General features: G+C 51.4%; 1 protein-coding gene across 1 annotated transcript; it reads right to left on the reverse strand.

Moving 5' to 3' along the window:
* Positions 1–348: 348 nt before the first annotated feature.
* On the reverse strand, positions 349–5,299 carry LOC112590689 (uncharacterized). The gene is made up of 4 exons (XM_025308007.1): positions 4,768–5,299; positions 3,075–3,180; positions 2,926–2,971; positions 349–408 (listed from the first exon to the last, which is right to left on the reverse strand). The coding sequence occupies exons 1-4, from the start codon at positions 5,297–5,299 to the stop codon at positions 349–351; spliced, it is 744 nt and encodes a 247-aa protein (XP_025163792.1).
* Between the last annotated feature and the right edge of the window lie 9,609 nt (positions 5,300–14,908).

Genomic DNA, 14,908 nt, shown 5'->3' on the forward strand with positions numbered 1-14,908 from the left:
AGAACTTGAAGCTGTAGAAACAAAATTAAATAATGACAAAATATAGGAAACATGGTAAGTTATATCTCTCTCTTACAAAAATATTTTGCCATTTTTATCCTCACTTGTCCACTTTAGTTCGTTTTTAGCGCGTATATCCATTTATAGGTCGTTATATATAATAGGTCGTAAAGAGACACTTTTACATGTCAGTTAACACGTTCCTCTTTTATTTATTTTCGAGCATCACTAATTCTATATAAAATAATGTATTTGAATGTTAACACGATTTCATGGCAGATTGGCAACAGGTAACCCACAGGTCCTGCGCGCGGTAAGGTCTTCTCGATTTTTGTCACCAAACTGCTATCAGATCACTACAGACACTGTTTCTGCTGCAAATCTGCTAATATTGCCTGTCAGCAGGCACTGTGACATATTTAGCACCAGTGTGACAACATATTTTTATATAACAGATCCTGCATCAAATGTTTTGCCACGTTACCATAAAAAATCAGTAATAAGCTTTTCTCGAGATTTATTTATGCAGGTCTGGCTATTTGGCTTTTTACTCATAATTTCTTTTACGTAAATTTGACAGTTATATTTTAATTGTTGAAATAAAAGAAAGGCATTCGGATATTTTTCAACGTGTGCTGTATAAGTCACAAGTGTCATTTTATACATATATTTTTAGTATTTCTACTTATAACACGGTATATTAACCGTCAAACACTACACTCGTGCGAATTCGTACCAGCAACAATTTGTTTCGTTTGTAAATCACTTGACTGTGTGAATGGTTTTGAAAATAGAAGTTCAAATTTATACGTTAAAACTACTTTTATTTTCCCAAAGCTATTATTCGTCAAAACTTAATGAAAACTTAAAATCCCAAAACGCACTAGTATAATGTTTGCGTAGATCTAGGTTATGTGTGATATTTGGGGATTAAATTTATTTTATTTCCTCTTTTCTCATATTATCAAACTAATAATAAATAATAGTAAATATTACATGTTATCAAATAATGACTGTTACAGCGAGGACATAAAAGCTTTAACAGTATAATTATATTTCAGATTAAGCAATTGGCCCGAATTGTATGCCAAGATATTAAAATATCGTGCGTTTGACTTATGAGGCAAATTTTTTCAAATGAATTAGCCATGAAATATAGTTGGGTTGGAGCGAAGAAGAAAGAGATCTTTTCGGACTTAAGATTATGTAAGATACTTATGCGTAAATAAAATAAATTCTTAATTTTTATTTATTTCATGGCATTAAATATCTTTATACTAATGAAAATAGATATACAGAATGTCCCAAAAGTAACAGATCACCTTAATAACTCTTCGGTACTGAAGTTTCAAGGAAAATGATCTGAATAAAAGTTGTAGGGATTTAAGTGAGCTATATTATGATGACCTTGACATTGACCTTGACCTCTATTTTCAAGATCATTTAAAGGTCAACTTCCGTTTTTTAAATGGAAACTTTTGTTTTTTATTACACTGTTTGCTACTAATTAATTTGAACAACTTTTGTCTAAAACACTTTTTTATTTCTTCTGAACACACAGTATCAGTAACTAACAATTTCTGTAAAATAAGCTTTTGATTTGTTTTGATTATATTTATTTTCATTTCTATATTTACCAGATTTCCAATAACAAATCGATGAAAAGTTTCAGAATCTGTAAATGAATCAAAATATTATTTAGGTTACATATTATTTTAGTTACATAAGAGATTACATAAAAATAAATAAAATGATTACGAGCAAATTTCCCAGTCATTTACCCAGTGATATGAGGTGTCGACGATAATAATTATCTTCAATACTTTAATTTAATAATTATCTTTAATATGAAAATAATCTAAAATAGAGATTCAATTAGTATAAATTAATATATATGAATTAGTAATTATACAGGGTGCACGATTTATATGAAGACATTGAAATATCTCGAGAACTATGCATTGGATAAAAAAAGTGGTTAATGAAAGTTGTTAGTCTCCAAGGGGGACATCCAATGATACCAAACTCGACCTCCCACCCCACCCCCTGGGGGTGGAGGTTGGGGGCAAATTTGAAATCTTAAATGGAAACCCCCATTTTTTATTGTAGATACGGATTCTACGCCACAAAATACGTAAATTTTGTCCGAAACTTTTTTTTTATTCGTGATAGATGGCGCTGTAATCGCAAAAAATTATATTTTCCACAATTCTCCAGAAATGATCATTGGATTGAGAAATAAAAAATACCTGTTCAATATTTTTAAAGAACATAATAAAAGTTATTCCCCCCCATCCTCTCGGAGTAGGGTAGGTGATAACGTTCAAATCTCAAATGGGGACCCACATTTTTCATTGCAGAATTAGATTGTACGTGAAATTTTTATTGAAACAATTTTTTTCACTCGTGATAGATAGCGTTGAATTTTTCCGAGAAACTACTTTTAGCGTTACACAGGAACAACGACGAGGACGTAGTAATTTTATGTTTCGTTCGGGTGCTTCTTTAATGTGAGTTCCCTTGCCTCTCACAGATCGGGGTACTTTTTTAATGTGAGTCCCCTTGCCTCTCACTGTTCAATTAATTAGAGTAAGTGTTCGAAATTTTCACCTTCAACTTCAATACACTTATTGATCCTTTTTTCAAATGACTGTACACAGGATAGAAGCATATTTGCGGGAGTTTCAGCGCAAGCGTTTCTTATGCGTTCGACCATGTTTTCACGAGTTGTTGGCACTTGTTGATAAACCTTATCTTTTAGGTAAACCCACAGAAAGAAATCCGGCGATGTCAAATCAGGCGACCTAGTAGGCCAATTAATCGGGCCACCTCTGCCAATCCACCGACCATTGTAATCACGGTCTAATACTTCCCGTGCTGCTATTGAGTTATGCGCTGGGCAACCGTCATGCTGAAACCACATACTTTGTCGAACGTCCAAGGCAACATCATCAAGTAGTGGTGGTAGTTCCTGTTCCAGGAAATTTCGATATTTGATTCCATTCAAATTACCTTTAATAAAATAAGGACCAATGAGTCTGTTCCCTATGATTCCACACTAAACGTTAACCGACCACGGACGTTGATGTTCAACTTGTCGTAACCAATGGGGATTTTCTACACTCCAGTAATGCATGTTATGTCGATTAACGCCACCATGGTTTGTGAATATAGACTCATCTGAAAATAGTACAGTAGCAATGAAATTGAGGTTCGTTTGCATTTATTGAAGTGCCCATTCACAAAACACCACTCGATTATGAAAATCATCGCCATGGAGTTCTTGATGCAGTGAAATGTGATATGGGTGATACTTATGACGATGCAATATTCTGCGAATACTTTTTTTTTTTTTTTTTTGACGAGGAGGAAATCCATCATGGATACCCTGACCCTCGGAGAAGGACCAGGGTTATGCCGGACTCCTACCGGCTAAAACCTCCCCGGGTGGCGCTGCGAAGGGACTTGGGTCGGGGCCCCGGTGCCGCGTAACTGCTAATCGGGGCCCCGAGTCCAGGTTTGCACCTTCTGTCCCTGAGGGGCGGGGCGGGGGAGGGGGGAAGCCGACCCGAGGGTCCGCTTCGACCACCGCTCCCCCAGGGGAAGGGGGAAGCCGGCCCGAAGGCCCGCTTCGACCACCGTTCCCCTTTCCCACCCCTCACGCCTCGTCTCTTCGGTCGGGAAGGGGGAAGCCGGCCGAGGCCCGCTTCATCACCGTTCCCGACCAGACGAGGCGCCGCCAATACACGTTGTGTGGCTGACTGACCCACCGTATCAGCCAGCCACCCTACGTTGGGAGGGTTGGCTGGGGCACCGGGAGTCCTCGCCCGGTGCCCCACCCTCCTGCCCGGCGGTTGCGGGGAGATATACTCCCCTAGCCGCCGGGCTCTCCCCACCTCCGCAGAGGAATGGGGGGGGTCCTAATGACCCCCCTCCCGCATGTCCGATTAGTCTATCGGACCTGCGATTGAGGGGGGGAGGGGCATTTATTCCGATGGTTCGTTGCCATCGATGCCCTCTCTCCCCCTTATTATCATCCGACACCCTTCTTCTTCGAGGGAGTCGGTGGTCTGCGGGCGTGGGGTCTGGGCCTAAGCCTCGACCCCCATCCGCTCCCATCACCCGTTGCTGCTATTGGCAGGGCAGCAGGGGGTGGCGGCGGCGGTGGTGCCACATCCACCCCAACTGCCGGGGCGGTCAGCATTGCAGCCGCCACCATCAGCGGAGCGAGCCTACGCAGCACCACCACCGCCACCCCTCTGTCTCTCAAGAGGGCTCCCAATTGCCCCCTCCATGTCGTTCCTCTCGTCCTTCCTCTCGCTCTCCTTATTGGAGGAGGAGCAGGAGGGTGAGGAGGAGGCGGAGGTGGTAGCTGAGCCCCTAACCTCCGAAGTTCCTCCTCCTCCGAGGAGTCTGCGTCCCCCTCTCTGCTCCTGCTCCTCCCTCCCCTCCACTGACGGTGGCGGTCCCTCCGTCTTTTCCGCATTCCTCTGCCTTCTGCTCTCCTCCTTTCTTCCTCGGCCTCCTCCTTCCGCTTCATCACCCCCTCGCAGAAGGAGGTGAAAGCCTCCCACTTCTTTTCGCTCCCCAGTATCGCCCGGACTATACTGGGGAGCGAAAGGTCGCAACCTAACTCTCTCTCCACGACTCCGCGCTCGTTGCTCCAGGCCGGGCATTCCTGGAGCGTGTGCTGCGCGGAGTCGTGGCCATGCCCGCAGTGGTGGCAGGCGGCTGTGCGCTCCTTTCCTATGCGGCACAGGTACTCACCGAAGCAGCCATGCCCGGTGAGCACCTGCGCCGCCCTGAAAGTCAGGGCCCCATGGGCCCTTCCCACCCACTCGAGCAGGAAGGGCCGGACGGCCTCGACGGTCCTCCTCCCGTACCTGGCATTGGCCAGATACCTCTGCCATCTTTCGAGGAGGATCCGTCGAGTCTGGTGCTTCATTTCCCTTATTGTCCTGGCGAGCGGTACGTCCGCCCCCCCTGTTCTTAGGAGCTCGCGCTTCCTGTCGTACATGCGTTTGTACGACAGGGCCACGAGCTCCATAGGGGGCATGCTCGCCAGGACTGTCGCCACCACGCAGGAGACGGTCCGGTAGCATCTCGCTACCCTGACCGCCAGTCCCCTTTGCACTCTGCGCAACCGCGCTTGCATCGGGCGACTGGCGGCCAGCGACTCGGCCCACACCGGTGCTCCGTACATGGCCACCGAATTCAATACTTCTGCGTGGAGGCGACGTGCCTTCATGTCTGGCCCCCCGACATTGGGCATTAACCTGCCCAGGTTGATGGAAACCATCCTGAGTCGGGGGACCAGCCTATTAAGGTGTTCTCTGAAGCACCAGGTGCCGTCCAGGGTGAGGCCCAGATACTTCATCTGGGCCTCTATGGGGACCCTGACTTGTCCAATCCTGATATGGGCCTGGGGTGGCTTCATGCCCCTTACGTGGAGGAAGATCGCCTCCGTCTTCCTTTCAGCCACCACCAGGCCCAAGTTGCGGATGGAGCGCACAACCGCCGCCACCGCTAGGTTCGCCGTGTGTACGGCTTCCCCCCAGTCTCTCCCCCCGGCCAGGACGAGCGTATCGTCTGCGTAACACAAAGTGCTACAGCCGGGGGGGAGGGCTGTCCGGAGGACTGAGTCGTATCCAATGTTCCACAGTAGGGGCCCCAACGCCGATCCCTGTGGGACCCACGACTCATCCCCCTCTCTCGTACCGTGCCATCGGCGTCCGTCCACATGAGACGCCGACCCCGGAAGTAGTCCTCCACGACGGTCGTGAGGTAGGGTGGGAAGCGGAAATAGCTTCTCATCGCCTGCACCACCCTACCCCAGGGCAGGGTGTTAAACGCATTTGCGATATCTAATGATATCGCGACTGCCACCCTGCCCTCCGACACTATGGCCCCCGAGAGGGACTTCAGATGCAGTACCGCATCCACAGTCGATCTGCCCTCTCGGAAGCCATATTGGCCGTCGCCTAAATCAGGACCCTCCCGGGATATGCCTCTTGAGGCGGGCCGCTATTATGCGCTCGAAGAGCTTGCCCGCCTCATCCAGGAGGCATATGGGCCGGTACGCGGAGGGGGAATCCTCCGGTTTGCCCTCTTTTCGGAGGAGGACCACGTTGGCCCTCCCCCAGATCGGGGGGAATTTCCGCTCCCTAAGCGCCCTCGTAAAGAGGTGCGCGAACCTGGCGCTCATATACCCTGAAGCCAGGGTGAGGACACGGCCGGGGATACCATCGAGTCCCGGAGCTTTCCTGCTCTTGACCCGCCTGGTAGCCTCGGCCACCTCCTCCTCGGTGACTTCCGGAACCTCCCCCTGATGTTCGGGGGATGGGGTTACATACGGGGTGATGGGGTTGTTCCCCCCAACCGGGAATAGGGTCCCCATCACCCGTCCCAGGAACCGGGAGTCGAGCGTCTCCGTCAAAGGGGGCGCCCATGGTCTCAGCTTTTGCATGACCATCCTGTATGGGCGCCCCCACGGATCCGCGTCTAGCGAAAGGAGGAGGTCGTCCCACTCCTTTCCTCTGGCCACCCCTATGGCGTTCCGGAGTTCTTTCGCGGCTGCGCAGAACTCCCGCCGGGCGGCCAGAGTGACCTCAGGGTCCGCGTCCCTACGCACTGCTCGGAACGCGCGCCTGAGGTGGACCGACCTCCGCCGCAACGCGGCAATTTGGTCGGTCCACCACCAGGCGCATCGTTTTGGGCAGGCCCTGACTCTGGGCATGGAGGCATCACACGCGAGTGCGAGAACCTGCATAACCTCCATGACCTCAGAGTCAAGGTCCTGCCCGTCCTTCCATTGTGGCCAGGTGGAGCCCATGAGGGAGATCTCAAGGTCTTCCCTGTTTAACTGGGCTAGTGCCCATCTACCGGGCCGGGGTCCGTCCGTATTGCGGGGCCGTAGGCCATCGGGAGTGACGGAGAGCTCCATCTCTATTATGAGATGGTCAGACAGTGATTCTAGCTCTTCCGCCACCCTCCAGGTCCGCACCCTTCGCAGGGCCGAGGGGGTTGCCCAAGACAGGTCGATAATAGACTCCCCCCTCGACCCCACGAACGTAGATTTTTTTCCATCATTCATAATGTGCAGACCTAGGCCCACGGCCCAATCCGCTGTTACCTCCCCCCTCCTGTCATCGCGCCGGGAGCCCCATAGCTCCGACTTGGCGTTAAAATCGCCGGCGACGATGACAGGACCCGGGAGATGTCTCTTGATGACATCTCCCATTTCTTGGAGCCTGGACTTGTACTCAACCAAGCCCAGGCTCTTTTCTGGGGGGAGGTACACCCCGACCACGGTGACGACTCCCCACCTGGCCACAACGAAACCCCTACCGCGATCCACGTATTTCGCGGGGGGTGAGTTATTACTCGCCTTCCAAACTATAGCGACAGAGCCCCCTTCGTCCCCGAACCATCTATGGTTCCTGGGGACATGATGGGGCTCTGCCGCTATACCCAATCCTGCACCGCGCTCCGTCATCGTGTGCTAAAACAAAGGGAGCGCTTGACGGGCGCGGTGCAGGTTCCCTTATAACAGTTTAGTGTCCATTATCTTGTTCAGTTATAATGACAATCTTCTCTCCCGGCTGTTCGCCGTCGGTGTCCTCATTTTCTATTTGTCTTGCTCGTTTCTCTCCTCTCTTCTCCTCCACCTCCATCTTCCCATCATCAGTGGGGGGCTGAGGGGGAGGTGGAAGAGGGAGGGAGGTTCTTCTCCTCCTTTGAGGAAGCGGGGGTTGGGGTTCCGGCTCCCGGTTTACCCCCCCCTTCGCCTCCTTTCCTTCCTCGGTCTCTCTCCTCCTCTCCTCTGGGGATGCGGGAGGGTCTCGTGGCGGCGGTGCGGTCGCCATACCCCCTTCCACCGCATCCCCAGAGATTTTCTTCTTTCCCTTGGGGGAACGGCAGGATGGTCCCCCCATTCTATGTCCTGATTTGACACCGGCCTCCTCACAGATTTGACACCTGGCTCTTGAACTACAGTCCCGAGCCAGGTGTCCGGGTTCTCCGCATCTATAACAGTTGGCTCTTCTATCGCTGTTACTTGTGCAATTAATCTGCACGTGCCCTCTTTCCAAGCATTTAAAACATTGAAGGGCCCTTGCCTGTAGAAGTTCTACTTTGGCCTGCGTCCAACCTATTTTAATGTTGCCTAATTCGGCAACTTTCTTCGCCGCCGCGAGGGGGCATTGTACCCATAGCGTTCTATATCTATTCCACGCCTCCCTCATTTTCCCGGTCTTGACCTCTCCTACTCTACATCCTCCCACTCTCGCCACTACCTCCGCTGCTTCACTCTCCGTGGTTGAAATCTCCATCCCTTTAATTCGCAGCTCTCCCATCTTTTGCGGCCTACTGACTTTGGCTCTGTCAGTCAAAACCTCCTTTAGTTTTTCCGCCAGTAAGTCCGCCTGCTTTCCCCTTTCCTCTCCCGGTATCTCGAGTATCAGGGCTCCGGTAGCCCCCATTCTGGTCTTGATCTTTTCGATCCCAATTCCGGTTAGATCGATTTTCCTTTTCGCCTCCGCTAAAAGGTCTTTGTATTGTCCCCGTTCAGCGGTTACTGTTACCGCTGCGGTATTGGGGACTCTTCTCTTCACCTTTTTCTCCTCCTTCTTTTCTATTTTAACCATTTTTCTTATTTCCTGCCTTTTCTTTTCTTCTTTCTCTTTCTTCTTCTCTCTCCTACCTATTACCTTGGACCACTTTTCTCCCTGTGATGTGGGTGCTCCCTCCTTTTCAATTTGCTCTTGATGCTCTCTCCTTTGTGCTCTTGTGGATGGCAACTGAGGGTACTCCTGCATGTATTTGTTTCCTTCGTGTGGTACCGACTCTTTCTCCATTTCTTTTCCTTTACTTTCTTTGTTGCCCTTCCTGGCCCCTCGTTTGGGAGTTTCCTTCTCTTGCGATGACCATTTATTTAGGGCTTTAAACACCATTTTGGATACTTCCTCTTCTAGCCCTTTCTTCGTTGGCTCTTCCTTCTTCCTTTCTAGCCTTACTTTTTTGTTAAGTAGGATATCCTCCCTAATTTTGGGGCCTGTCTCTGCTGCTTTTGCGACCCTGGCTTCCTTTATCGGGCGTCTCTTTTCTCTCGGGATCAATCCTTTCCGGACTTCTATTACTCCAACTGGGATCTCCTCTTCCTCCATCATGTCCACCATAGGTGGGGTGATCGCCCTTTCCTTCTCTACGCGGACCAGGGGCGAGGGAGCACCCGCCATGTGTAGTTGTGCTTTCTTTAAACTCTGGTCCGCGTTTCCTGGCTGCTTCGAGGGCGGGGAGGATACCGCTACTTGCAGCGGTGCCTCCCTTATACCTCGAAGCATTTCCTTTACCTCCTCTAATTCTTTTCTGACCTCCTTCAGCGACGTCTTCAGACCTACATTTTCCGTCCGCAGTTCTTCTATTAGGTCCAGATTGCATCCGCATTTGTCCTGTGCCATTTGCGTGGCCAGGACATTTGCTCCTGCTGTTATGGCTGCGGCAGCGTTTCTCAGGACCTTTACATGGGTTCCCTTTAGGCTTTTCGACTTCTGCGAAAAACCGAGGACTTTGGCAGACGCTTCCAGAATTGTCGCCGTTATGTCACGGAAGGGAGCCTCCTCCAGGTGTTCCGTCAGCCTTGTAATCTCCGCCTTGTATTTCCTGTTGGAAGTGCAATCTTGAAACTCCTCCATAGGATTCTCTAATCCTTTCAGAAGAGTTTCCTGTCTTTTTGCTCCATTATGGCAAGTTTCCTTGCCATAAACTCCTTCTTGAGGCGGTATTCCCCGGTAGTTTCTCTCCTACCCCTACCTCTGATGGCCTTTTCTACTAGACGCTCCTCGTCCGTATTGCCATCCTCGTCTCTGGGGATTTCCCACTTCCCTTCCTTTTTTATGGTGACTTCATCACCGTCATCGGAATCCTCTTCCTTTGAGGTGGCGAATGGCGTTGAGTCGTCGACCTTGATGGGCGATCGAGATCTGTCGCTATTGTCGGTCTCTTCCGCCTTCTTCGTCTCTATGAGCTTTGCGCTCCTGAGTCTCTCCCTCCTAACCGTTACCTGGCTTTTGCCAGGTTGGCTTCTCATGTCCTTTAGTCTAGCCTGGGTCGTCTTAATTACTTCCGAATCCGATGTGTCATAGTTTGAGGAGGTTAAAAAATCAGTCATTGTGGTTTGAACCCCACAACTCTGCACGGCTCCGGTGCCCGGGCACGCCCGCATCCCCCCGGAAAGGGAGAACCTCCGAGTTCCCCCGGAGGAGCACCATATGGCACGGGCTGACGGAATGTATCATCGTCGGCACTGGCGCCCCGCCCCCTACACGCGCCCTGACCACCATTTCTGGTGGCCAGACCGCTTTCGGGGGTCCCACACCTCCGACAATGTGGGCACCGTGCAGAGCGCCGCCACGCGGGGGGCCCCATGGAAGGAGATAGTTCACCGGTGTCGCACCCCACCGGGAACGTCTCCCCCATGGCAGCCAGCGTGCTCGCGCCGCCCGAGGGTCCGCTTTGGGGTGATGCGATCGCATTCCCTCGGGCACAGCACACAGGGGCTCCGGCCCCGCCTCGGAATACGTCCGAGCGGCCCGGAGCACCCCTCCTCCCCCCGGGTACCGTGAGGGGTTCCAAACCCTTACGGTGTGCAGACCCGGGTGCGGGTACCTCTCTCCGCCTGGCCGTGGCCAGGACGGATGAGGGAGAGGATCGTTCCCTTTGGCTGCCGGAGCACCGGCGTGCAATGCCTCCGGGAATGAGTCCTCTGGTTGGCGCATGAGGGTGTCTCGACCCCGACCTCGGAATACGTCCGAGCGGCCCGAGACACCCCTCCACCCCCCGGGTACCATGGAGCAAGCCCCATGGTGTGCAGACCCGGGTGTGGGTTCCCTGTCCGTTCGACCGGGGCCGAACGGGTGAGGGAAGTCGGGGAGTCCACCTTCGAGACGAAGGTGGGGTCCTCTCCCCTCGTCACCCTAGGGTGCCCCGACCCCGACCTCGGAATAAGTCCGAGCGGCCCGGGACATCCCTCCACCCCCCGGGTACCGTGGGACTGGTCCCACGGTGTGCAGACCCGGGTGTGGGATCCTCAATTCGCCCAGCCGTGGCTGGGACGAACGAGGGAGAGAGGTCCTCCCCTCTTCGGCTGCCGGAGCACCGGCGTGCAATGCCTCGGAGGGTGGGATCTCTCAGGACGCGGTAGGGTACCCCGACCCCGACCTCGGAAACGTCCGAGCGGCCCGGAGTACCCCTCCGCACCTCAGGCACCACGGGGGAGGAGGATCCCCATGGGGTGGAGCCCTGGATGCGGGTACGTCCCTCCGCCCCGGTCTAACCGTAACGGTCCAACCGAGGCGGGAGGAAAGGGTTCTCTCTCTTCGGCTGCCGGAACACCGGCGTGCAATGCCTCGGAGAGAGAGGTCCCCTTCCTGGAGCGAGTGTGGAGGAGGTCATCCCTGTCGGCTGCCGGAGCACCGGCGTGCAATGCCTTCAGGGATGATGATCTCCTCCCACCCGCTCTGTGACCATGCTGGTCATGGACCAGGCTGGTCACTCAGCCCGGTCGGGTGCTCTTGGTCCAGTCCCTCCGTACTGACCACTCCGGCATGGTAGAACCTGCCAGGGGCCGAAACCCCCGCCGGTACAGCTCTGTACATCATCGGGACCTTCAAGCCTCCCTACCACGTCAAGGTGGCACCCACGGGGAGGTGCGAATACTATCTCCGGAAATTCCGAAATCGCGATGTAATTGCCGAGTGCTTACCTGTGGGTTGTGGTGAACAGCTGTTAGCACAGCTATTTCATTAACTTCTCCTGTAACAGTTGTTCTTCGTTTTCTTTTTTAGTTTGTACGCTGCCATCCGAGATAAAGGCAGTCACAACTTTGTAAAAAAAAGAACGTGAGCGAACATTGTCTGGAAAACGCTCAGCATACAAGGCAACAGTATCGTCAACATTCCTCCTACGTTCACCATAAATCAGAATCATTTCAATTTTTTCTTCTACAGTTGCAGAATTCATTTTTCACTTGCAATTCTGTTCAAATAATGAAGGATAGATATGCAAGTAATAAAAACTAGTCAAGTAAAATGAAATTGTTAGAGATGCTTTCAGTTCTAATTCTGAAAGAAAAGTGATCTCTGACCGCATTGCACTGCCTTTTATAATAAGCCGTAGTTCGCCATACACCCACAGTGGCGCGTCGAGCAGTTCCCTCTTCGATTCGGGTTCCAATTTGAGATTTGAACGTTACCACCCACCCTACCACGAGAGTATGGGGGGGAATAACTTTTATTATGTTCTTTAAAAATATTGAACAGGTATTTTTTATTTCTCAATCCAATGATCATTTCTGGAGAATTGTGGAAAATATAATTTTTTCCGATTACAGCGCTATCACGAATAAAAAAAAGTTTCGGACAAAATTTACGTATTTTGTGGCGTAGAATCCGTATCTGCAATAAAAAATGGGGGTTTCCATTTAAGATTTCAAAGTTGCCCCCAACCCCCATCCCCAGGGGGTGGGATGGGAGGTCAAGTTTGATATCATTGGATGTCCCCCTTCGAGACTAACAACTTTCATTAACCACTTTTTTTTATCCAATGCATAGTTCTCGAGATATTTCAATGTCTTCAGATAAATCGTGCACCCTGTATATTTTCGAAAAATGTAAGGCATAGGACGAAGGAATACGAAGCTTTTTTCATAACCTTCAATAAATATCATAATTTTATGATCAAAATTTCCATTTGGGAATACTGATATATAAAGACAGAGAATCAATATTTTTGGAAAAGTATGCAAGAAATATTTATACAATAGTAACCTTAAAAGGATATTATTATGCATATTGGAATTAAAAACATATTTATACATGTGTCTTCGAATTGAATCGATGAGTGCATCGTAGTAACGTTAGGCAGACGTTCGACCTATGATACTTTGACGGCTTGTAAGTAATATTTTGTTAGCCATGGTGCAATTTGCGATACAGGAAAAGAAAGTAGAAGTATTTAACTAAATAATCCGTATTGTAACATGTGAAAATTCAAACTTTCGATTTTTGAGCCATATGTCCAGCATTTCGCGTTTTCGCCCCACTGTGCGACGTCACCGATGAGCACGCTGTGCGATCGTGTCTCGACGCGTTCGAGGCTTGGGTTGAGATCGACGGCTCGCTATCGATTCCGTTCAGCGTACGAACGCTGCGACGAGATCTTGATCGCGAACTAGCCCGATTCTACACTGCGGCCGTCGGTCGCTCGAAACCGCGCAGTTTGAGTTTTCACGCGTTGCGTCGCATCTACGCCGGCTATCGATTTCTGCACGGTGCGTCGATCGAGCGTCTGCGCGAGAATCTCGATCACCGCGATCGATGACAAACGAATTGCTACGTGAACGCGTGTCTGTACGAGATCGTCAACAGCACCGTTTAACGGGTAGATCGCGCGAGTTCGAAATCAACGACGAACATCGAGCGTTCGACCTGGACGACGCTTCTTCAATAAGCAACAACCAGAGTGTCGCGCTCTCTTTCACCGGTGGGCAGACCGCACGTCGCGCGTCTCTCCGAGTCGAAGACAGCGCTCTTGTCGCGACTATGACGAGCGAGAGCGCGACGTCCATACTCGACGGCGCGAATTCGTCGTCAGCGACGAACGACGATTTCTTGAATTCGTTGCTGGTGCAATCGCAGTTCCGACGCATTCTCGTGGACGCGTCGCTACCGGAGACAACGACGTCGTCGCTCGAACGAACGGGCTCGACCGATTCGCCGTCGCATCGCGATCGAGGCGATCGATCGTCCGTGAGAACGATGTCGCCGATGACTGATCGACAACGAGGTGACTGTAGCATGGTCGTTAGCATTCCCGCGAGTTTGGTTGCGACACCGACACCATCCGATCTCACCATCGGCTCGGCAACGAAACCCGCGAAGCTCGTCAATCGCGGCGGCGGCGGCGGCAAGAAACTGAACCTGCTCGGATCGTCTGCGAAGAAGTGACCGCGACAACGCAGCGCCACGCCATCGTTGTCGAGTCAAACGACCAAGAGGATTAGATTCGAATCGACGGAGGCCAAAGTCGACGATGACGCGACTCGGACCGCGATGTCGGCTCGAACGTGCGTCAATTTCGTATCGGAGAGAACGTTGACTCGTCTGATCGAAGTACAACATGAATGGGACGAGGCTCGCGACGACGAGAGACTGTCGCGAAGAGCGCGACTGTTCGTCGAATCGCGCGTCGCCGCGTTACGACGACTCGTCGCGATGGCTCGCTCCGTATCGTTCGCCGAATTCGCGAGACGGAAGGGTCATCCGCCCCGTAACATCGGCGAGCACATTCAACTGATGCGACAGTTGTACTATCGCAAGGTGCGACTGATGACGCGCACCATGACCGTGTGTCACACGAGTTCGATCACGCGGGACGATCTGCGTCGACTGATCGCGCCGGATTTCACCGGGGACAATTTCGGCGCCGGTTCGACGATAATGCAAAAATCCGCCGTCGACAAGGCCATTCGATGCGCTCTGCGTACACTTCGCGCGAAGAAAGGAGGCGACGTCGCGCAATTGGTTGTCGCCGACAGGACTCGCGTTTCTGCGTCGACTCGTTGGTGCGTGCGACTCTTGTGCGACATTTTGTTCGCCAATCTGATCGGCGAGATTCAATCGCACCATATGAGCGACGGACAGGTTCAATGGTTGCTACCGTCGTACTTCGTGTCGATCGANTCCCTCCCTAACCGGGAAGAGGATCCCCATGACTCGTTCTAAGAACCGGGGGTCCAGCGTTTCCATTAACGGGCGTCCATGGCTTCAACTTTTGCATAGCCATCTTGTATGGACGCCCCATGGATCCGCGTCTAGCGACTGGAGGAGGGCGTACCACCCTTTTTCTCCTG

The sequence above is a fragment of the Harpegnathos saltator genome, unplaced genomic scaffold (assembly GCF_003227715.2).
Source record: "Harpegnathos saltator strain DR-91 unplaced genomic scaffold, Hsal_v8.6 scaffold133, whole genome shotgun sequence".
In the NCBI taxonomy this organism is placed as follows: domain Eukaryota; kingdom Metazoa; phylum Arthropoda; class Insecta; order Hymenoptera; family Formicidae; genus Harpegnathos; species Harpegnathos saltator.